The sequence below is a fragment of the Haliotis cracherodii genome, unplaced genomic scaffold (assembly GCF_022045235.1).
Source record: "Haliotis cracherodii isolate W230 unplaced genomic scaffold, xgHalCrac1.p SCAF_9, whole genome shotgun sequence".
NCBI lineage: Eukaryota > Metazoa > Mollusca > Gastropoda > Lepetellida > Haliotidae > Haliotis > Haliotis cracherodii.
In genome coordinates, this window is record NW_027266343.1 from 43,041,265 (window position 1) to 43,065,831 (window position 24,567).

The 24,567-nt window shown below is 42.3% G+C and overlaps 1 protein-coding gene across 1 annotated transcript in view; it reads right to left on the bottom strand.

Moving 5' to 3' along the window:
• LOC139452765 (transient receptor potential cation channel subfamily M member-like 2) overlaps positions 1-24,567 on the bottom strand; it is a 44,880-nt gene that overhangs the window by 10,326 nt on the left and 9,987 nt on the right. The window contains exons 7-23 of the mRNA XM_071234375.1: positions 24,087-24,284; positions 22,445-22,610; positions 21,982-22,147; positions 19,978-20,125; positions 18,626-18,692; positions 18,124-18,252; positions 16,644-16,774; positions 13,843-14,126; positions 12,542-12,685; positions 9,198-9,339; positions 7,958-8,035; positions 7,164-7,298; positions 6,550-6,678; positions 5,703-5,948; positions 4,818-4,992; positions 3,423-3,579; positions 1,906-2,084 (exon numbers count right to left, since the gene is read on the bottom strand). Of these exons, the coding sequence (XP_071090476.1) occupies positions 1,906-2,084; positions 3,423-3,579; positions 4,818-4,992; positions 5,703-5,948; positions 6,550-6,678; positions 7,164-7,298; positions 7,958-8,035; positions 9,198-9,339; positions 12,542-12,685; positions 13,843-14,126; positions 16,644-16,774; positions 18,124-18,252; positions 18,626-18,692; positions 19,978-20,125; positions 21,982-22,147; positions 22,445-22,610; positions 24,087-24,284 (2,674 nt within the window). The remainder of the gene's footprint in view (positions 1-1,905; positions 2,085-3,422; positions 3,580-4,817; positions 4,993-5,702; positions 5,949-6,549; positions 6,679-7,163; positions 7,299-7,957; positions 8,036-9,197; positions 9,340-12,541; positions 12,686-13,842; positions 14,127-16,643; positions 16,775-18,123; positions 18,253-18,625; positions 18,693-19,977; positions 20,126-21,981; positions 22,148-22,444; positions 22,611-24,086; positions 24,285-24,567) is intronic.

Genomic DNA, 24,567 nt, shown 5'->3' on the forward strand with positions numbered 1-24,567 from the left:
AGAGTTGCCAAATCCACATAGAGTCACAATGTCCGTTAAAGAGTCACAGAGTCCAATTAAGAGTTGCCAAATCCACTAAGAGTCACACCGTCCGTTAAAGAGTCACAGCGTCCAATTAAGAGTTGCCAAATCCACATAGAGTCACAATGTCCGTTAAAGAGTCACAGCGTCCAATTAAGAGTTGCCAAATCCACATAGAGTCACAATGTCCGTTAAAGAGTCACAGCGTCTAATTAAGAGTTGCCAAATCCACATAGAGTCACACTGTCCGTTAAAGAGTCACAGCGTCCAATTAAGAGTTGCCAAATCCACATAGAGTCACAATGTCCGTTAAAGAGTCACAGCGTCCAATTAAGAGTTGCCAGATCCACATAGAGTCACAATGTCCGTTAAAGAGTCACAGCATCCAATTAAGAGTTGCCAAATCCACATAGAGTCACACTGTCCGTTAAAGAGACACAGCGTCCAATTAAGAGTTGCCAAATCCACACAGAGTCACAATGTCCGTTAAAGAGTCACAGCATCCAATTAAGAGTTGCCAGATCCACATAGAGTCACACTATCCGTTAAAGAGTCACAGCATCCAATTAAGAGTTGCCAAATCCACATAGAGTCACACCGTCCGTTAAAGAGACACAGCGTCCAATTAAGAGTTGCCATATCCACATAGAGTCACACTGTCCGTTAAAGAGTCACAGCGTCCAATTAAGAGTTGCCAAATCCACATAGAGTCACACTGTCCGTTAAAGAGTCACAGCGTCCAATTAAGAGTTGCCAAATCCACATAGAGTCACACTGTCCGTTAAAGAGTCACAGCGTCCAATTAAGAGTTGCCAAATCCACATAGAGTCACACTGTCCGTTAAAGAGTCACAGCATCCAATTAAGAGTTGCCATATCCACACAGAGTCACACTGTCCGTTAAAGAGTCACAGCGTCCAATTAAGAGTTGCCAAATCCACATAGAGTCACACTGTCCGTTAAAGAGTCACAGCAACCAATTAACAGTTGCCATATTCATGAAAGAGTCATTGTCCATTAACACATTGTAGTGGCCTTTAAAGACAGACCATGTCCATGAATGTGTGGGAATGTCCATTAAAGGGTCGGATGACCATGACAATTAATGCGTCACCATGTCCATTTAATAGTAGCAGTGTCCATTATATAGGCACCATGTCCATCAAACTGTCCATCAAAATTCTTATTGAATGATAAATATAAACTGATTCTGTGGCATTTGATTGGCTAACTAAACTAAGTCATTTTTTCAATGAACTGAAAAGAACCAATGGACTACTGTTTCCTGATTTGCGGATAATAGAATGGGCGGGGATTGTGTGGCATTATTGCGCAGAACATTGTCACAAATTTCTTACTGTTGTCCACAGTGTTTTTGTGTCAACGATTACAAAAGCAGTCTGTGAAGGTATTACTTTTGACATATTTATTCATAAAAATTGACTTCAATATGTTTTTGTGCTTATGGAGCTCTGACCATAAAAACAGGAGTGCACCCACTTTGGGTAAATCAGAACACTGATTGTTATGTTATACCTCCATGAATCCATTAGGTAAAACATATTGAAGTCAATCTTTAATAAATATAACAATGACTAAACTGAAGACTATAACAGCACATTTGAATAATGAGTGAGTGAGTGAGTGAGTGTTGTTTTATGCCACTTTTAGCAATATTCCAGCAATATACAGCGGGGGTCACAAGAAATGGGCTTCACACATTGTACCCATGTCAGGAATTGAACCCGGGTCTTTGGCGTGACAAGCGAACCCTTTAACCACTAGGCTACCCAACCGCCCCTCCGCATTTGAATAAAGCCATCACAACAGGCAACCTATCACCATGTCGGTGGTCAGTGAAGAACAAGACAGCCCTAGCACATACTTTCCGTTGTCTTCTTGCAGCATGTTTTCCTGAAGAGCCACTTGAGGAGGTAGAAGGCATGCTTGATGATGTTGAAAGGGGGAATGATGCTGGACTTGATGTCGTACTCCATCACCAGGTAGTACATCTGGAACTTCCAGATCTCGATCGAGTTCTGCTCCACCGTGTCAAACACGTGACTGAAACACACAGGAAAGTGAGCGGTCAGAAATAACCATTCTGGACCTTATACACTGTCAAACTGAGAACTGGAGATTGTGAACTCATGTAGAAACTGTGCAATAGTTGACAACTTTCACAAATTAATCTGAATACATAGCCAAACAACATCTTCAAAATCAATCCCATCAAGTTGCCTGACAACCTCTTCAAATGAACCCAATTAAGTAACCAGACCTCTTCCATTGAACCCAATAAAGTAGCCTTACAACCTCTACCCTTGAACCCCATCAAGTAGCCTGACAACCTCTTCAAATGAAACCCATCAAGTAGCCTGACAACCTCTTCCATTGAACCCCATCAAGCAGCCTGACCTCTTCAAATAAACCCCACAAAGTAGCCTGACATCTTCCATTGAACTCCATCAAGTTGCCTGACAACCTCTTCAAATAAACCCCATTAAGTAGCCTTCAAGTAAACCCCATCAAGTAGCCAAATAATCTCTTCAAATGAACCCCATCAAGTAGGCAGACAACCTCTTCCATTGAACCCCATCAACTAGCCTGACACCCTCTGCCTTTGAACCCATCAAGTAGCCAGACAACCTCTTCAAATGAACCCAATTAAGCGGCCTTACAACATTTTCAAATAAATCCCATCAAGTAGGCAGACAACCTCTTCCATTGAACCCCATTAAGTAGCCTGACAACCTCTTCAAATAAACCCCATCAAGTAGCCAGACAACCTCTTCCACTGAACCTCATCAACTAGCCAAACAATCTTTTCAAATAAACCACATCACATAGTCCAACAACCTCTTCAAATCTACCGTAATCATTTCCGGGTCATGTTTCGAGACACAGGTACACACTCACACATTCCATTTGTGTCCATCAGCCCTACAACACTGCCTAGCTACCCCACCTTTCCGAGGCAAGGGCGTTAACTGACCATAAGAGTCTAGTTCCCACCCTAGCCGAACTAGGCTGGAAATGTTGGGCTCAATTGTAGTGCCACCAGTGGCTGTTACAAGTTCTATCCTCTACATGTCCTTCCTATTGACCAATCAGATTCCATCACTCATATCACTTGCATTTACTTAAATAAAATGGTGGCATCCAGTCAAAAAGATCTGATCCAGTTCATTACGTTAATATTACTAGACTACGCATAGACTCGTTAGTAGCTCATGACTACAAGCCTAGTTTGGCAAGGGTGGGAACTGGACTTTTATAGTCAGTTAACGCCCTTGCCTCCGGAAGATGAGCTACCCCAACAGATATCATGTAACAGACATCTGTCTAGACAGGCACTGCTGTCCTCCTTCCAGCCAACCAGTCCCTTGATGAGTCTGTTACCTGAAGATGGCAATGAGAAGGTTGAGCAGGAGGATGTTGCCCACAGACAGATATATCCCCAGCAGAATGGGCACCATCCAGTTGGACGTCCTACACGTGTTGTTGAAGGGTGTCACCGATGTCATGTTCTGCAGAGCAGCCATACACGTCTGATCAGCTGTAAAAGTAATTACACAAACCATATACATCCCACATGTTACATGTTTTCAGACAGTATGGCAGCTCAGGAAACAGGGAATGGATGACAGATATACCTCAGCAAAAGGTCTGAGAATCTAGTTCATATTAGGCTAAAAAAAATAATAGTCTTGGTTCTCAGGCACCGCCTGCATCATCATAAAGTCTGCCGCTCTTTTCGTTATTATTTCCATTTTCAAAAAGAATGAAATCATTAAATATTTCATGTCCCGAACACAAGATCCTGGCAGTGAAATGCTACAATACCTAAGAACAACATTCACCGAAATGTTTGTAAACAATATTTGGTTACATACTAGCGTGAACATTCATTTTCGTTTCTTGACCAGCGTGTAGTCCCTCGCTTCCAACAGCAGTTTCATAGCTTTCAAGAATATATTCTTTTGAAGTTGATTTTGTATGAGAAAGAATTTTGGTGACGTCAAATATATTTTATTATTTTTGTTTATATTTAGCAAACTCAGAAGGACTTTTTAAGTCGCAATTACAAGGGGTGGTGAAATGTCCCTGCATGTTTGGTTGGGGGAATAAACGTTTCAAGGTTTTGAATATGGAATGATAAAAATTAAATTTCTGGTAGACTGCTCAAATGTTAAAAATAAATAGGATATTTCATGTGTCAAGTGAAATATCATGTTTCTCTCATCTCGTGATGGGTTGGTTGGTTGGTTTGTTGTTTAACGCTGCACTCAGCAATATTCCAGCTATATGACGGCGGTCTGTATATAATCGAGTCTGGACCAGACAATCCAGTGATTAATATCATGAGCATCGATCCACGCAATTGGGATCGATGACATGCATCAACCAAGTCAGCGAGCCTGACCACCCGATCCTGTTAGTCGCCTTTTACGACAAGCATAGTCACCCTTTAAAGCATGCATGGGTTGGAATCTTCACGGGTCTCTCGTGCCGGGGGAAAGGAGACATTTTGACAAGTTCACTTGACACATGGAATATCCTCCATATCCTCTCTTGGTCCGACACAAGGCTCGACAACCTGATTCCCATGTTAGGCCCTAGTTGTGTCTGACAGCAAATGAATTCCTCAAGATTGTGTAGCGTTAAGTGAGCTAAAATTTGATGTAACATTGGCAATATTTCAGCCATGTCGTGAGGATTGTACATAGGGGGAGGACTTGGGTACTTCAAACAAGTTGAGTCAGAATCAAATCATCTTTCCCGGAGTCCACTCACTCTCAATTTCATCAAGGAAGATCTCCCCGTACAGCTGCCAGTAAGGGTAGAAGACAATGTCCTTCAGGATGACTGCGTCGGGTTTACGCTGCGGGTAGAGCAGACCCTGGCTGGCCACGCCATACGCCAGCAGGAACACCACCAGGATCATCACAAACAGCACCAGCTCCTCCAACTGGAACACCACAAACACACATTCCAATTACAGGTACAAATTTATCACAGAATGACACAATCAAATTTTAGAATGACAATTCGAATCTCAGATTGGCTTCTTCAAGTCACAGAATGAAACAGTCCAGTTCCAAATGACCAAAACTAGCCTCAGAACGACATAGTTTAATAGTGAATGACACAATCTGGTTCAAGAATGACACAATAAGGTTCAAGAATGACACAATCTGGTTCAAGAATGACACAATCTGGTTCAAGAATGCCAAAAATCTGGTTCAAGAATGACACTAGTGAATCGCAGGATGACACCATAGGGTTGTGGAAAGTCACTGACAGTTCACAGAACAACACAATCTAGTTCTGGAATGACACAATCAATTCACAGAATGACACACAAGAGTAACAAAACAGTACAATTTAGTTACAGAATGACAACTGTTGACAAATTAAATCTGTTTTAGTTAAAAGCATCTGCATTATCACAACCCAAACCAGGAGATCTGTTACTGAGATCTTTAAGATGCTAATTATTGATCCATTGCCTCACTATCAACATCACTATATGCCAATGAGACCTAAATTACTAATGCACTCACTATCAACACTGATCTATAAGGCCTTCCCCCAATCCTTAAGAAAATAGACACAAGCTAAAACATTATGTCAATAGTACTGAAGCAGAAGAAGGTTTGAAAGGAACTAAATATTCACCATTCTCATGATCATAAACAACTTGGGTCCGAGTTGGCTGTTGGCTGTGTACACCTTCAGGATCCGGAGGTAGAAGATAATCACGTTGAAACAGTAGATCATCTTGGCACTGAAGAACAAATGAGGAAACCAGCGTAATCCAAACCCGATGAAGACCAGGATGAGGTTACAGATGTCCATCTTGTCCAGGAGGCCGAACCAGTCTCTCAACTTGCCCTTCCACGTTGGGATCGGGAACATCAGAAACTGCAAGGGCAAGGTCAGATAGTAGGTCATTAACACAAATAATATTATCTCATGAATAATAGGATCTAGTCTTGCTACTGGCCCTTCACAGGTGAAAATAGGTCTTCAGCAACCCATGCTTGCCGTAAAAGGCATGGATCGATGTTCATGATTTATTCAATATTGCTGAGTGCGGTGGTAAACAACAAACAAACTGGTCCTTCTACGTCAGGGTCAAGGTCACATAGTAGTGAGTGAGTGAGTGAGTTGGGTTTCATTCCAGTTATATCACGGCATGTCAGTTTAATGTGGGAGGAAAGCCCGAAGTGATGCAGATCTCGGGCGTTTACCACTTCGGTGAAACCCACGAGCTTTGGTATGGTGCTCACAAACCTAGAAAGATTATCAGGGAGAACTGGGATTCAAAACTACAATCATAGGTTTCTGGTGTGCCCAAGGGACGCAACTCTGCACAGCGAATTGCGGCGCCTTAGTTGACTGGGCCACCTGTGCCCCCGTCACATAGTAGGATCATAAACAAGGGAGCCTTATCTTCTGTTCCTCATATGTGGTGTATAAGATGAGTATGAATATACTGCTGCTACTGCTGGTGTCTACTCACAGTGTGTGTTTCTCCGGTGAGGAAAGAGAGAGCCCACAGGATGCAGATCCACTCCACGACGCTGGGCGTAGCTTTGAAGTCCACCAGAACCAGGAAGGAGAACAGGGCCAGGAACGCCAGGTAAGACATCTGTTCAAGGATTACAAGCATACATATAGTCATGGCCAGGAACGCCAGGTAAGACATCTGTTCAAGGATTACAAGCATACACATAGACATGGCCAGGAATGCCAGGTAAGACATCTGTTCAATGATTACACGAATACACAGAGACATGGCCAGGAATGCCAGGTAAGACATCTGTTCAAGGATAACAAGCATACACAGAGACATGGTACTTCAACAGTACTGAATGAAACTTACTATAATTAAAAATGTGTACATTAGTCAACAAGGAATTACTACCAAAGGACACCAAATAAACAATGAGATTTCTACCAAAGAACGCCAAAGATTAATAAAAATGTATGATTCAAGTGCCTTACTGTCTAACATCCAAAATGTGTACCTTATAAATAAACAAGGGATTTCTACCAAAGAACACCAAATAAACAATGAGATTGCTACCAAAGATTGGCAACAATTAACAAAAATGCATGATTCAATGGCCTTACCGTGTAACATCCAAACTTGGTCATTGGTGCTGTGTAGAAGGTGAGGAGCTTCTGGGCTACAGATAGTCGAGTCTCCCCCATCTTGGCCACCTCCACGAAGAAGATGAAGGGTGGGATGAGAATACCCATCAATACCTAAACACAGCAAAATGTTATGAGAGTCCTGCGAGTCATTTAGTGGGTTAGTGAGTTAAAATCTACAATCTCCTCGGCATTATTTCAGGGATAATAGTGTCAGGAACAAGCAATGGAACTTTATGAAAATCCATCTATTCATTATAGTTACATCATATTTTGTCCGTTTGTATTTTGTTTTACGCCGCAATATTCCAGCTATATGACGGCGGTCTGTAAATAATCGTGTCTAGACCAGACAATCCATTCCATAAACATCGACCCACGCAATTGGGAAACGATGACATGCATCAACCAACTCAGCAAGTCTGACCACCCGATCCCATTAGTCGCCTCTTCCAACAAGCATAGTCGCCTTTTACGGCAAGCATGGGTTGCTGAAGACCTATTCTACCTCGGATCTTCACGGGTCCTGTTCACCTGGTGAAAAGATGTGTGTTGAGGTCTACCATTAGGACATGTAAAACTAATTATTAGATTTCTGTCACTGACAAACAACCTTCTCACATCTTTTAATGTCCCAAAGTTTCTCCAAAAAGCACTAGATATGGTTTCTTCTTTCTCTACTTGATGAAATACACCATCTGTGTACTCAGTCACTGTGACGCTACATTACAAACACTGGCAGTATAAGTAAGAGAAGACTGTAGGTGACTTACATATTTCCAGCTGGACAGGATTCCATGTTTCCAAGTTGTGTTGATGGAGTCTTGGCAGGCCACGGACGACAGGAAAGCCTGAAACATTTCCATTCATACATGAGTGAGTGAGTGAGTATGGTTTTTCACGACTGTTAGCAATATTCCAGCAATATAACGGCGGGAAATGGGCTTCACACATAGTACCCACGTGGGGCATCAAACTTGGTCTTTGGCATGACGAACCAACGCTTTAACCACTAGGCTACCCCAACACCCCCATACCTGAGGAAAGAACTACTATCAGCGTTTGCTTTTGTTTTTCAACGCTGCACTCAGCAATATTCTGCCGTCAGTCTACAATGACGCGCAATCAACCAAGCTTGACCACCTGGTCCATGAACATGCCTCTTACAACCAGCAGAGGTTGCTGGAATAGGCAGATCCAGAGGGGGTGGGGTGTGGGGTGGGGGGGTGGGGGGGGTGGGGGTGGGGGGGTGTTGTTGGCAGTAAAATTATCTGTGAGATGATTTTGATATTTTGGACCCCTCCCTTTTAAAAATGCTGGATCCACCCTTGGCTGGGGACCTATTCTAACCCAGAATCCCCCTGGAGTTCTCACACTATTAGTCAGTGAGGGAATGTTGTTTCAGCCACTGTAAACAAGAGTACAGTTGACGTGTTATATACCATAACAGCTGGCGTATAACCTAGTCTAGCCAAGATAAACCATCGTTGCTGTGTTCAAGATATCTTGAAAAAGTTTTCACACTCAGAACAAATTAAGTCCATTTTTTATGTGCATATCCGTTTTCAAGAAGCCAAATTATTTAGCGTTTGATCTTATTTCATTGACATTTTAATCTTCTTTTTTATGTAACTTTTATGCAACTTCTTCCTGCGACTCAATTTACAACACCATACATGATACCAGACTCTCAAGTAACCATGGTAACAGTCACACATTTTTACCACCCATTTCCATTCCAGTCAATTTTCACACTATTCACATGGAATTCACCAAAGCCACATGAATCACATGCTTACTTATCTTATAAAATATTTTCCTATGATATCTATTTCTCATTTATCTTAGGTGCGGTGGGGCAGCCTAGTGGGTAAAGCGTTGGCCAAAACAGACCTCACTTCTCACAAACTCGGGGGATGGACAGCTCCTCAGATCCCCACATGGTTACACAGTCAGCTCACATTACATTCATATTTTACTTGGACGCCTTCGCTCACTGAGACAATGTCTCACCTGATCATTGGCGGAGGCAGCCATCTGCAGACAGGACATCTTGCTCCAGATGAGGGACTTCCTCTCCACCAGCATCATGGCCTTGCTGGGGTCCACCAGGTGGCACTCATCCAGCACCAGCATCGCCAGCTTCTCAAACATGCTGCAGAAGGGACAATACCATACAGAATATCATCACACCCAGAATGCCTTGTACAGAGACTATCATCACACCCACAATGCCTTGTACAGAGACTATCATCACACCCACAATGCCTTGTATAGTGACTATCATCACACCCACAATGCCTTGTACAGAGACTATCATCACACCCACAATGCCTTGTACAGTGACTATCATCACACCCACAATGCCTTGTATAGTGACTATCATCACACCCACAATGCCTTGTACAGAGACTATCATCACACCCACAATGCCTTGTACAGTGACTATCATCACACCCACAATGCCCTGTACAGTGACTATCATCACACCCACAATGCCTTGTACAGGGACTATCATCACACCCACAATGCCTTGTACAAAGACTATCATCACACCCACAATGCCTTGTACAGAGACTATCATCACACCCACAATGCCTTGTACAGAGACTATCATCACACCCACAATGCCTTGTACAGAGCCTATCATCACACCCACAATGCCTTGTACAGAGACTATCATCACACCCACAATGCCTTGTACAGAGACTATCATCACACCCACAATGCCTTGTACAGAGACTATCATCACACCCACAATGCCTTGTACAGAGACTATCATCACACACACAATGCCTTGTACAGTGACTATCATCACACACACAATGCCTTGTACAAAGACTATCATCACACCCACAATGCCTTGTACAGAGACTATCATCACACCCACAATGCCTTGTACAGAGACTATCATCATACCCACAATGCCTTGTACAGAGACTATCATCACACACACAATGCCTTGTACAGAGACTATCATCACACCCACAATGCCTTGTACAGAGCCTATCATCATACCCACAATGCCTTGTACAGAGCCTATTATCATACCCACAATGCCTTGTACAGAGACTATCATCACACCCACAATGCCTTGTACAGAGACTATCATCATACCCACAATGCCTTGTACAGAGACTATCATCATACCCACAATGCCTTGTACAGAGACTATCATCACACCCACAATGCCTTGTACAGAGCCTATCATCATACCCACAATGCCTTGTACAGAGACTATCATCACACCCACAATGCCTTGTACAGAGACTATCATCACACCCACAATGCCTTGTACAGAGACTATCATCATACCCACAATGCCTTGTACAGAGCCTATCATCATACCCACAATGCCTTGTACAGAGACTATCATCACACCCACAATGCCTTGTACAGAGACTATCATCACACCCACAATGCCTTGTACAGAGCCTATCATCATACCCACAATGCCTTGTACAGAGACTATCATCATACCCACAATGCCTTGTACAGGGACTATCATCACACCCACAATGCCTTGTACAGTGACTATCATCACACCCACAATGCCTTGTACAGAGACTATCATCACACCACAATGCCTTGTACAGGGACTATCATCACACCCACAATGCCTTGTACAGAGACTATCATCATACCCACAATACCTTGTACAAAGACTATCATCACACCCACAATGCCTTGTACAGAGCCTATCATCACACCCACAATGCCTTGTACAGAGACTATCATCACACCCACAATGCCTTGTACAGAGCCTATCATCACAACCCACAATGCCTTGTACAGAGACTATCATCACACCCACAATGCCTTGTACAGAGACTATCATCACACCCACAATGCCTTGTACAGAGACTATCATCATACCCACAATGCCTTGTACAGAGACTATCATCATACCCACAATGCTTTGTACAGAGCCTATCATCACACCCACAATGCCTTGTACAGAGACTATCATCACACCCACAATGCCTTGTACAGAGACTATCATCACACCCACAATGCCTTGTACAGAGCCTATCATCACACCCACAATGCCTTGTACAGAGCCTATCATCACACCCACAATGCCTTGTACAGAGACTATCATCACACCCACAATGCCTTGTACAGAGCCTATCATCACACCCACAATGCCTTGTACAGAGCCTATCATCACACCCACAATGCCTTGTACAGAGCCTATCATCACACCCACAATGCCTTGTACAGAGCCTATCATCACACCCACAATGCCTTGTACAGAGACTATCATCACACTCACAATGCCTTGTACAGAGCCTATCATCACACCCACAATGCCTTGTACAAAGACTATCATCACACCCACAATGCCTTGTACAGAGACTATCATCACACCCACAATGCCTTGTACAGAGACTATCATCACAACCCACAATGCCTTGTACAGAGACTATCATCACACCCACAATGCCTTGTACAAAGACTATCATCACACCCACAATGCCTTGTACAGAGCCTATCATCACACCCACAATGCCTTGTACAGAGACTATCATCACACCCACAATGCCTTGTACAGAGCCTATCATCACACCCACCACAATGCCTTGTACAGAGCCTATCATCACACCCACAATGCCTTGTACAGAGCCTATCATCACACCCACAATGCCTTGTACAGAGCCTATCATCACACCCACAATGCCTTGTACAGAGACTATCATCACACCCACAATGCCTTGTACAGAGCCTATCATCACACTCACAATGCCTTGTACAGAGCCTATCATCACACCCACAATGCCTTGTACAGAGCCTATCATCACACCCACAATGCCTTGTACAGAGACTATCATCACACCCACAATGCCTTGTACAGAGACTATCATCACACCCACAATGCTTTGTACAGAGCCTATCATCACACCCATTTACACCAGGACACAGAAAATTAGTTATTGATCATATAAAAATTAATTATCCTTTTATTAATGCTGATTTGAAGAGCATCAGTCATATCACAGTGTGTCAGCTTGATGTGGGAAGAAAGCCAGAAGGGATTCAGGTCTTAGACATTCACAACTTTGGTGAAGCCCACGATTCCTGGATGGGACTCAACCCAAAAAAAGTACTAGAATCTATGCTTTACTAAGAAAGTGTTATCCCAAAATATCATTTGTTACGTTTGACCACTTTCTAAATTGCATCGTGGGCTGATAATAAGAACGGTATCCAAAGGCATAAAGTTCAGTCTTCACTAACTCAGCAGGTACATTAAGCAGCTGTAAGACCCAACTAGGTCAAGATGGCCACACAGCGCAGGGCCTTCAAGGTTTACAGCTGAAGTATACTTCAAACGAACACATATCACCGTCACCTACATTTTCATCTCCACAAAGTCTTGTCGGATCTTCGTTTGGTACTTGGGGATCTTCTTGAACATGCCTTGACAGATCCTGGTGATGGCGATGGCACTTGATATAGGCTCCTCACCCATCTCCCAGAAGAAGAGAGCAAGGTCGACCCTGGCAGGAACACACAAAACAATCTACACCATTCATAAACTTCCCTGATAAAATCGTGGGAATACGCTAATGATTTCCAAAGCGAAAGAAAAAAAAAAGTTTTATTTCCCAAAGTAAATTCACTGGCCACAAGGTAGTTTGTAATTCTTAATATTGAGTGAGTGAGTGAGTATGGTTTTCAACGCTTTTAGTAATATTCCAACAATATCACGACGGGGACACCAGAAATGGGCTTCACACATAGTACACATGTCGGGAATAGAACCCAGGTCTTTGGCGTGACGAACGAACGCTTTAACCACTGGGCTACCCGACCGCCCCTAGTTCTTAATAGGAATCTGTGACACATCACAGGAGCATAAGAAAGGTTACATATTAATCCTCTCACTCTCGTATGGTGTTGTACATGCACCATTTGTACCTACTTTAATTGTATAAACTAAACACTTAAAGCTGGAACAATATTATGAATGAGTACCACAGAGCACCATAGTGAACTCATGCACAAACAGTGGGCAGTGTAGTGTTGATGTTGTGACAATGTTTAACCGAAAACAGAAATTTGATATAGTCTCACTGCAGATTAGATACCTCCATTTTGTAACCGATACTTGTATATATAAATGTTGGGATGCAGCTGTCAAATCGGCTGTTTAAATCAGAGGTTGTTATTGCAATTTGATAGCTCTGATTGGCCAATCAGAATCAAGTTCAACATTCAAGGTAGAATTAGGAGATAAACCTAATGTGTTTTGAAATTTGATGTAGTCCTACAGTAAAGTAGATACCTCCTATTTTAATTTGGAACAGAGCGCTTTAACACGAGGTTTCAAATGTATAAATAAGAGGTAATTTCGCGAGAGCCATGGATCCGGCATGTATTAGAGACCTGGCTTGTATTAAAGACCAAGGGTTAATAGACGACATATCAATACATTTTACAGTTCCTATGGGTGATCGATCGGCAGCCATTTTTTATGAATTGATATGTAGGCAGCTATCGATTTATTCATGCACACGTTTTTGGTGTGAAAAGGGATTTCCGTAGCAAAAAGGAACCCTCATTTTAACCCATCAAAATCAAGCATTCTTCATGGTGGAATAATTACCAACCCTCTGTTTCACTTATCAGTTTAACTAGGGAAAAAACTACCCACCTGTTCATGAGAATGGCCCATATAAGCAGCTGTTTGTATGGCCGCTTGAACTGATCTTTTTCCTCGATATCATCTGTGTCTGTAGATTCCATCATCATCTTGGGTTTTCGGACACTGGATGACTGACTGATGACGGCCAGCTTCTGTGTGTCACCCTCCTGGAACTTCTCGTCATCATACTTGTCAAGGAGCCTCGTCAGGAACGCGCCAATATCACTCAAGCAGAAATCAGTCTTCTTTGAAAATCTTGTCAACAGTGGACGGAGGTAGCCATGCTTTGGAATCTGTGTGTAAAATCAATGTATGATTGCATTAATGTCATACTCAAGGCCAAAAAATATTATGTTCTTATTTCTCTTTTATTAGTGTGTTAGTGTTAGTTAATGTGTGTGTGTTAGTTAGTGTGTTAGTGTTAGTGTTAGTGTGTTAGTGTTAGTGTGTTAGTGTGTGTGTGTGTTAGTGTGTGTGTGTGTGTGTGTGTGTGTGTGTGTGTGTGTGTGTGTGTGTGTGTGTGTGTGTGTGTGTGTGTGTGTGTGTGTGTGTGTACATGTGTTGTTTAAAGCTGCACACAGCAATATTTCAACCATATGACGGCAGCTTACAAATAATCAAGTCTGGACGAGAAAATCCAGTGATATTGACATTGACAGAGAAACGATCCACACCATCAGGGTACAAGGACGGCCTTCAACCAAGCCACTGAGCCTGACCACCACCCCATTCAGTCGCCTCTCAATACCAGCCTAGTTTGCTGGGTACCAACTCCAAACAGAACCCCCCACGGAGCATGATTACTGGAACCATATACCTCAAAACTCCTATCGTTTTCTTTGAAGACTTTAAGTGTAAGTTTGGGGATGGGTATTGGATGTTTAAAGTGTATCCCAATATTTTGCAATGCACAAGCCTGTATTGCAATACGTATCGCAATATATTGTATAATTCAAAATTTTGAATTCAGAAGCAATTTGAAACATCAATGCAGGATTTGAAGTTCAAAAATGGAACAAAACAAGATGCTGGAACAGCATATAATGTATACTCATTCAATAATTACACACGGATGCATGTTCTGGGACAGTGATGACTTGGTGTGACATCACTGCCACAAGATGTCCTGAATGCCAACTTGCATTTTGAATAACAGAAACATTTCAAAGGAACATGTATCTGGCATGTGTATAACATTAAACACATGGTAAAAAAAGTTATTTGAAATCACCCAATATATCAAGCATTAAAACATAATATTGTGATACGCATCATGGAAAGAATGAACCTCAATTACTGATATACTGGTAATACAGTAAACTACAGTTATAACGAACACGCTTATAACGAACTGACGGATATAACGAACTTACTTTTTGGTCCCGACTATTTGCTGTAGTTATGCTGTATATATGCTTATAATGAACTACGGTTATAACGAACTAAAATTAGTAGTCCCTTTGAGTTCGTTATAACTGCAGTTTACTGTACCTTACACCCTTACTGATCATAACTAGGACAGATGGGCTCACCTTGTTATAGAGACTCTCCAGTCTGTGTCCAAGTACTCACCTTGTTATAGAGACTCTCCAGTCTGTGTCCAAGTACTCACCTTGTTATAGAGACTCTCCAGTCTGTGTGCAAGTACTCACCTTGCTAGAGAGACTCTCCAGTCTGTGCCAAAGAACTCACCTTGTTATAGAGACTCTCCAGTCTGTGTGCAAGTACTCACCTTGTTATAGAGACTCTCCAGTCTGTGTCCAAGTACTCACCTTGTTATAGAGACTCTCCAGTCTGTGTCCAAGTACTCATCTTGTTATACAGACTCTCCAGTCTGTGCCCAAGTACTCACCTTGTTATAGAGACTCTCCAGTCTGTGTCCAAGTACTCACCTTGTTATAGAGACTCTCCAGTCTGTGTCCGAGTACTCACCTTGTTATAGAGACTCTCCAGTCTATGCCCACGTACTCACCTTGTTATAGAGACTCTCTAGTCTGTGCCCAAGTACTCACCTTGTCATAGAGACTCTCCAGTCTGTGCCCAAGTACTCACCTTGTCATAGAGACTCTCTAGTCTGTGCCCAAGTACTCACCTTGTTAGAGATACTCTCCAGTCTGTGCCCAAGTACTCACCTTGTTATAGAGACTCTCCAGTCTGCGCCCAAGTACTCACCTTGTTATAGAGACTCTCTAGTCTGTGCCCAAGTACTCACCTTGTCATAGAGACTCTCCAGTCTGTGCCCAAGTACTCACCTTGTTATAGAGACTCTCCAGTCTGTGCCCAAGTACTCACCTTGTTATAGAGACTCTCTAGTCTGTGCCCAAGTACTCACCTTGTTAGAGATACTCTCCAGTCTGTGCCCAAGTACTCACCTTGTTATAGAGACTCTCTAGTCTGTGCCCAAGTACTCACCTTGTCATAGAGACTCTCCAGTCTGTGCCCACGTACTCACCTTGTTATAGAGACTCTCCAGTCTGTGCCCAAGTACTCACCTTGTTAGAGAGACTCTCCAGTCTGTGCCCAAGTACTCACCTTGTTATAGAGACTCTCTAGTCTGTGCCCACGTACTCACCTTGTTATAGAGACTCTCCAGTCTGTGCCCAAGTACTCACCTTGTCATAGAGACTCTCCAGTCTGTCCAAGTACTCATCTTGTTATAGAGACTCTCCAGTCTGTGTCCAAGTACTCACCTTGTTATAGAGACTCTCCAGTCTGTGTCCGAGTACTCACCTTGTTAGAGATACTCTCCAGTCTGTGTCCAAGTACTCACCTTGTTATAGAGACTCTCCAGTCTGTGCCCAAGTACTCACCTTGTTATAGAGACTCTCCAGTCTGTGTACAGTGAGGTATTCCCGCATGATTATGCCCTGATTGAGGATAAGCCTCACAAAGTCCATTTTATTCTCTTCTAGGGCCATGGTCATTGCTTCCATCAAATGTTCTGCAGGATGAAATAAAATAAATTACTCAATATATATGCAATGACTTCCCCCTCCCAAATATGTTTTAGTTTCTTTATCGCCCTACTGCTGACAAATAGAGATTCTCATGTGAGTATCTTTTGATATTTGATATAAAAAACTCAAACCTGAGATTTTATTTATCATCATGATTCTTCGAACTTTTTCACTTTGTAAACAGTAATAAGCAGTGGCACATAAGTCCCAGAACACCAGCATGGTGACCTACCTCAGAATCCTGTACTATTGAATCTGTCTGTAAGGGCAAATATGCCTCAGAACAACTATGGCGCCCTACTTCACAATCCTCTACAATTGAATCTGTCTGTATGGGCACATAAACCCTGGAACATCAGCCATGGCACCCTACCTCAGAATCCTGCACTATTGAATCTATCTGTATGGGCACATAAGCCCTGGAACAACCATGGCGTCCTACCTCAGAGTCCTGTACTATTGAATCGATCTGTATGGGCAGATAAGCCCTGGAACAACCATGGCGTCCTACCTCAGAGTCCTGTACTATAGAAACGATCTGCAGGGGCAGATAAGCCCTGGAACAACCATGGCGTCCTACCTCAGAATCCTGTACTATTGAATCGATCTGTATGGGCACATAAACCCCAGGACAACAACCATGGCTTCCTACCTCAGAATCCTGCACTATTGAATCTGTCTGCAGGGGCACATAAGCCCTGGAACAACCATGGCGTCCTACCTCAGAATCCTGTACTATTGAATCGATCTGTATGGGCACATAAGCCCTGGAAGAACCATGGCGTCCTACCTCAGAATCCTGTACTATTGAATCGATCTGTATGGGCACATAAGCCCTGGAACAGCCATGGCGTCCTACCTCAGAATCCTGTACTATTGAATCGATCTGCAGGGGCACATAAGCCCTGGAACAATCATGGCATCCTACCTCAGAATCCTGTACTATTGAATCTGTCTGCAGGGGCACATAAGCCCTGGAACAACCATAGCGTCCTACCTCAGAATCCTGTACTATTGAATCGATCTGTATGGGCACATAAACCCTGCAACATCAGCCATGGCACCCTACCTCACAGTCCTTTACAATTGAATCTGTCTGTATGGGCACATAAACCCTGCAACATCAGCCATAGCGCCCTACCTCAGAATCCTGTACTATTGAATCTGTCTGCAGGGGCACATAAGCCTCAGAACAACCATGGCGTCCTACCTCAGAATCCTGTACTATTGAATCTGTCTGCATGGGCACATAGGCCCCAGGACAACAACCATGGCGTCCTACCTCAGAATCCTGCACTATTGAATCTATCTGCAGGTCTTATACCCCGCGTACCTTGTGACCAGTTGACGTCTTCCCGGAAGATCTCCTCCTGAGCAATGTCCGCCCTGTTCCATGTCAAGGCCAGCTTCAGCTGGTTCAGCTGGTCCAGATGGTTGCCCCCTGCCTTACCTCCACCTCCAGCTGCAAACAGAAGCGAGTCAATCAGTCAGTCAGTCAGCATGGTAAGTAAGTGAGTCAGTCAGCATGGTAAGTGAGTCAGTCAGTCAGTCAGTCAGTCAGTATGGTGAGTGTGTGTTGTTCAATGAATAGTCAGCAATATTCCAGCTCATCAGGACCAGACAAACCAGTGACTGAATGTGTTAACAGTTGCAGATGTAGCACTACGCGAAACGGCCTACTGTCTCTTGTATACAAACGGTTGTGGTCTGTGGTACTTGATTAACAAGCATGGAGAAGGGGAATGCATCAAGCATATAACATTCTAGATTAATGTCCTCAATTCAAAAAGAAATACAACAATCCATGTTTCACATTAATTATCAGTCACGTTTACCTTTCAAAAGAACTGACAAAATGGCTAGATCAAGGTCTTCATGCTTGTTGATTGGGAAGATTATGATCTGAAATGACAAATTTACTGCAACTGTAATTTATGAAACAATAATGATGGTCACTGAACTACATGAAAATTAAAAATACATCCAAATGTTTTAATGATTTGCTGATGATTGCACAGCAACATATACAGCACCTAGTTACATGGTCAGGCATACCACCATTGGTGAGTGAACTGGTTTTATTGCCAAAATATTTCACTCAAATCATGGCGTTTCATCCCGGAGTTTTACAGGAGGCATAATTCCTGCCTGTTTGATGGAATAATTCCCTGATATATAAATTCGCAAAACGGTTTGACATGAGTCCTAACTGACGCAATAAATTTGCAAAAGAAATCTAAATTCAGACTGAGTATTTACAATATCTAAATCCACCAGAATTTTAAAACAAAACAAATCTACAAACTTTAAGAATCAAATTTGACTGAAATAACTTTAATAAAATAGTAACATGGAATAAATAGCAATGCGTAACTGGCATGACTACACACCATCAAATCAGCTGCAAATATTTCTGTCTCTCATTTACTGCAGTCACAGTGTGTTGGACATCTGCCAGGTGCCATCCGGCAAGTACCATCTTTTAACATCTTTTGGTATGATGTGGTCAAGGAAGAAACCACCGCTCTCACAATGAGACTACAATGCAGTGACATCAGTTTAAAGAGCGGTGCGGCACTACTCCCATCCCTTGGTGCAAGTCACACACGATAACCATAAACCAGGAATAAATTCCTTTCTAACTTGCTTTTTTTCTCCATATCGTTATGACTTTACATCTAGAGTCTTGGCTTCACCAGTTCAGATGGGCGATAGATTGACTTACATTATGGCATCAGACCACTCCAAGGAGATTATTTCAGATGCACAATGACCATACAACTAGGGCTGGGCCGGGTAACTCGGGTCAGGTGGGTCCTGAGTAGGACCCAGGTACCCATAGGACTACCCGGACCCGTGATTAATCACATGATATATTTAATGTCAAAATTGATCTAGAACTCCATGGTTACACTACAAGTCACTAATATACATTTCTTTCTGACTATGCACCCATTCCTTCTGACTTTTATGTGCTTGAATCAAACTTCAGTCTATGCATGACCAGATTGTTTTATTAGAGTATTATATATATACATTTTGCCAAGGCTGTGGTCAAACTATTCCCAATCGGACATTTTGAACCCATCTCTTGAGACCTACAGCAGGCCCCGAGTAGGGTCGGGTAAAGGGGGTTGGGTACCCGGGTAGTAACTTTGGACTCGTAACCGCTCTACATACAACCTACCCTCTCCTCGTACTGACAACATTCCTTGACAATCTCCATGTACTTGACACTCTCAGTGTCCGCCTTCTTGCCCCACGACTTCCCATACGCTGTGAACAGTTTGTTCTCCAGGACTCTCAGGTGTTTTTGTCTCATGAAACGCTCTCCACTGTTGAGACAAGTATATGCAGGGTGAACACCATTGATGAATAGACTTTTTTTTTTGTTGTATTTCCAAACATATTGCATTAAAATCAGATCTTAGTTCTAGCTACCGCTAAACAAAGATCTGAGGATATCCCATTAGGGTTCACGTCAGAACGACCTTTCATTCGACTAATCAGAGCGTCACTTACCAGATCATGAAAGTGACAGTCAGAATGTGATTTCTAAGGATGCAGCCTCGAAAACTTTAAAACGGGGTATTCCGAACGATAGTTACGGGCTTAACGACTTAATCTATACAATCTAGACCATATATTAGCCATTTGAGAATGTTCTTTTGTTCAGGTTTCAAATTTTTAAGCAAGAATTTGTCAAAATATGTTTCGAAGCGTAGTCGCCAATTTGAAATTAGTGCCGTAAAGCACGAGAAAGCTGCCTTCTGATTGGCTAATATCAACTTCTTGTCAGTAATTCCATTGGTCGGTCAGAGTTCGCGAAAGGTTGGTCTGACATGACCCCTAATGGGATGTCCTCAGATCTTTGTTTAGCGGCAGCGAGAACAAAGATCTGATTTTAATGAGATTGCATTAGGAATAACAGTGATAACTACAATTGATAATATACTACTCAAAAGAAGTTAAGGACAACCCAATTCTTTCATATAACTATAGTGAATCTGTCATACCATGGCACATTAACTATAGTAATATGAAAGAATCATGTCTTAAACTTCTCTTGAGTAGCATATATTTTTTCATATTACAATAGTTAACCTGTCATGCCATGGTCCTTAACTTCTTTTGAGTAGTATATATACGCGCTGGTTACAGGGACCCCTCATGGGAAAGTATAACATGAATAAAACACTTTCATCACTTTGCTGTATAATGTAGTCTGTATACAATGGTAAAGTTTCAATGAATTTACTGTCATGAAATTATGAACTTCATACAATGAAAGCGCTAAAGGTTGCATGACAACTCCATGAGCCATAGCTATTAGGAATTTTGAGGACCTCTAAAAAGAATTCAGGTGATGTGTTGGTGGGAAACTGCATGCCATGCTTCAGATATTTACAATTATCGGAAATACATGTTCATTTAGGCTGACAGTTTTAGTGATCTAAAAGTCAGCTAAACTACAGAAACTTGTTTTGAATGTATAGAGACTCACGTTGTTGCCTTCAACGTATGAATGAAAGTGGACGCAAGTGTTGACTGCATGGGTTAATGCATAGGGACTCACATGGGTGCCTTAAATATATTGGTAAATGCATAGCGACTCACATGGGTGCCATAAACATATGGGTAAATACATAGCGACTCACATAGGTGCCATAAACATATGGGTAAATACATAGCGACTCACATGGGTGCCTTAAACATAGGGGTAAATACATAGCAACTCACATGTGTGCCTTGAAATTATGGGTAAATGCATAGCGACTCACATGGGTGCCTTAAACATATAGGAAAATGTAGAGCGACTTACATGGGTGCCTTAAACATATGGGAAAATGTAGAGCGATTCACATGGGTGCCTTAAATATATTGGTAAATGCATAGCGACTCACATGGGTGCCGTACACATATGGGTAAATGTATAGCGATTCACAAGTGTGCCGTACACATATGGGTAAATGCATAGCAACTCCCATGGGTGCCGTACACATATGGGTAAATGTATAGCGACTCACATGGGTGCCTTAAACATATGGGTAAATGCATAGCAACTCACATGGGTGCCTTAAACATATGGGAAAATGTAGAACGACTCACATAGGTGCCTTAACTATATTGGTAAATGCATAGCGACTCACATGGGTGCCTTAAACATATGGGTAAATGTATAGTGACTCACTTGGTTGCCTTGACTGTATGGTTAAATGCATAAGCAAGAATATCAGCTGCTCTGCCAGTTCCTGAACACACCACAACAGGGATGCCCTGCTTCAAAGATGTGCCTGCATCCATGAGGGCATCTTGTCCACCCTCCACCACCACCAGCACCACAGGGATGCCCCTCGCTGGAAACAGATGCAAACAGTAGGTATAGCTTCAGTGTATGTTTGTTTGTTTGTTTAAGGCCGCACTCAGCAATATTCCAGCTATATGACGGCGGTCTGTAAATATTTCTGAACCAGACAATCAAGTGATTGACATCAGGAGCATCGATCCATGCGATCCATCGATTCACCTCATCTCACCACATACATCAATAAAAGCAAACTGTTGTTTCACCATGAGTTATATTCAATATTCACAGCTCACTTCAGGCGACAGTTTCCTGTACAGTAACATCTGGGGAGGAACAAGCCACTCACATGACATGATGTTCTCCTCGAACCTCGCCCGAAAGTCCGCTACTCCCCCGTACCTGTTCCTCATCCCATCATCCACGAAGATGAAGTGGGTGTGGTCAGCATTGAGATGGACGGGCTGACCGTGGAGGATGGTGTTGCTGGTCCTGTAGTGGGCGTTGAACTTACCCTGGTGTAAGATACACATAGTTATAAAACACTGTTATCACGGTTATATATCAGCCCTACTTTCAGCATTGATGACCATTCAAAAATAATTAAATTTTCGTTGTGTTCATTGAAATTCCTGTATTCTGATTAGCTGAATAGGTCACATGTTATTGCATTCATTTCCCAATGAATGTAAAAACTTAAGCAACGCCCACTGAGGCGCACTACTTTTATTACTTCGGAATGTCGGGGAATCCCAATATTACAGTCGAGGGAATTCCCTTTCTGCTCACGTGTATCGTCATGCACAGGACATTTAGCGACTTTCATGCAGAAGTCAATCATTAAAAAGAAGAAGAAATGTTGTACAAAGCTCACGTTCCTGAGGCAAGGGAGTTAAATGACTCTTACAAGTCAAGTTTCCACTCTTGCCGAACTCGGCTGAAATGTCTGGGCTCGATCATAGTGCCATGTGGCGATTACGAGTTATGTTCTCTCTATGCCCCTCCTATTGTCCAATCAGATTCAACCTCTCATATCACTTGCATTTGATTCAAACAACATGGCCGCACCTTGTTAAGATGATCTGATCGATGATAAAGATATATGTTGTAATAAAACAAAGTGCATCAAATCATGTGAGCACCTTAAATGAAAACATGAAAAGATTTGAAACATATCTGTTGATGCCCAGTTGACGGTACACACTTCTGGCAAATCATGCAGTCGACCAAAATCTGCATGATGAAATCCATGTTGTTTATGAACCAGATGTTGATTTCATTACGCAATTTTGAATGGACTATGCATAGACTCATTAGTCCAGCCATACTGTAACTCCATTATTGCAGCCTAGTTAGGCAAGGGAGGAAACTGGAATTTTACAGTCAGTTGCCTCGGAAAGATGTAAAAAGATAAGTCAGCCATATTCCATCCCTATCCCACTATAGCCTGGAAGGTAATTTAAGGTACCGACGTTTACTACAATATCTGAAAAACTATTGGACCTACTCCAGTCAAAGTTGGTATGAGATTATTAAACAGTCATACATAACTGGATATTACATTTAAAGACAATCGGTGCATGAATAAAAAATCTGTCTATTTAGCTATCACTATATTTCATCAACAACCAGACCTGTTCGTCACGGGTGGAACGAGCATTCATTGTAACAGCCATCTGCATAATGCTACACCTGCGTCACAGGGCCATATGACACAGTTGAACCAATCAACTCAACTTGAAAGGGTGCACGGGAATCACGCACGTTGAGACGCCCAACACTAACACCATATTCATGCGTGCGTGATTCCTTCCAGACTATAGTTATCAGGTTATAACAACTAAACCAATGACCTCAGAGTGATCAGACAATATAATCAGCATAATACTGTGACATACCTTCAGCTCTTGAGATACAGGTACCTATTCTGACCCAGAATCTACAATATTTTGTGACATTATTTTCCTGAAAGTGACAAAACATATCCTTACCTTTCCATCTGAACTTTCCAGGAAGTTCCTGCCCTTCACATAGCCCCATGGGGCTATACCAATACAGCGCAGTACGTGGGTCATCCTGTCATTGTCCCACTGGAAGGTTTGGCCCTCATGGACTGCCTGGCCCACAGCCTTCATCACCCCCATGTTGAACCCCGACGTGATCAGCCATGCAGATGTGGTCTTGGCAGCCTAGGATAGAATTTATAAAATAAATAAAATAAAATAATAAGAAAATAAGAAATAAATTTTTAAAAAATAAAAAAAGGAAAATAAAATAAAATTTAAAATTTAAATAAAAAGTGTCTTGAAGACACGATTCCATGCACATGTGTATTCAAATTACATTCACAATTCTCTAGGGAGGAATACCCTACTGCCCCCAATAGTTCATGAAACATGATACTCACGTCTATATGTTACCTAGTTATTTCAATATGTTCCACAAGAAGATGGTAGGATAGCCTAGTGGTTA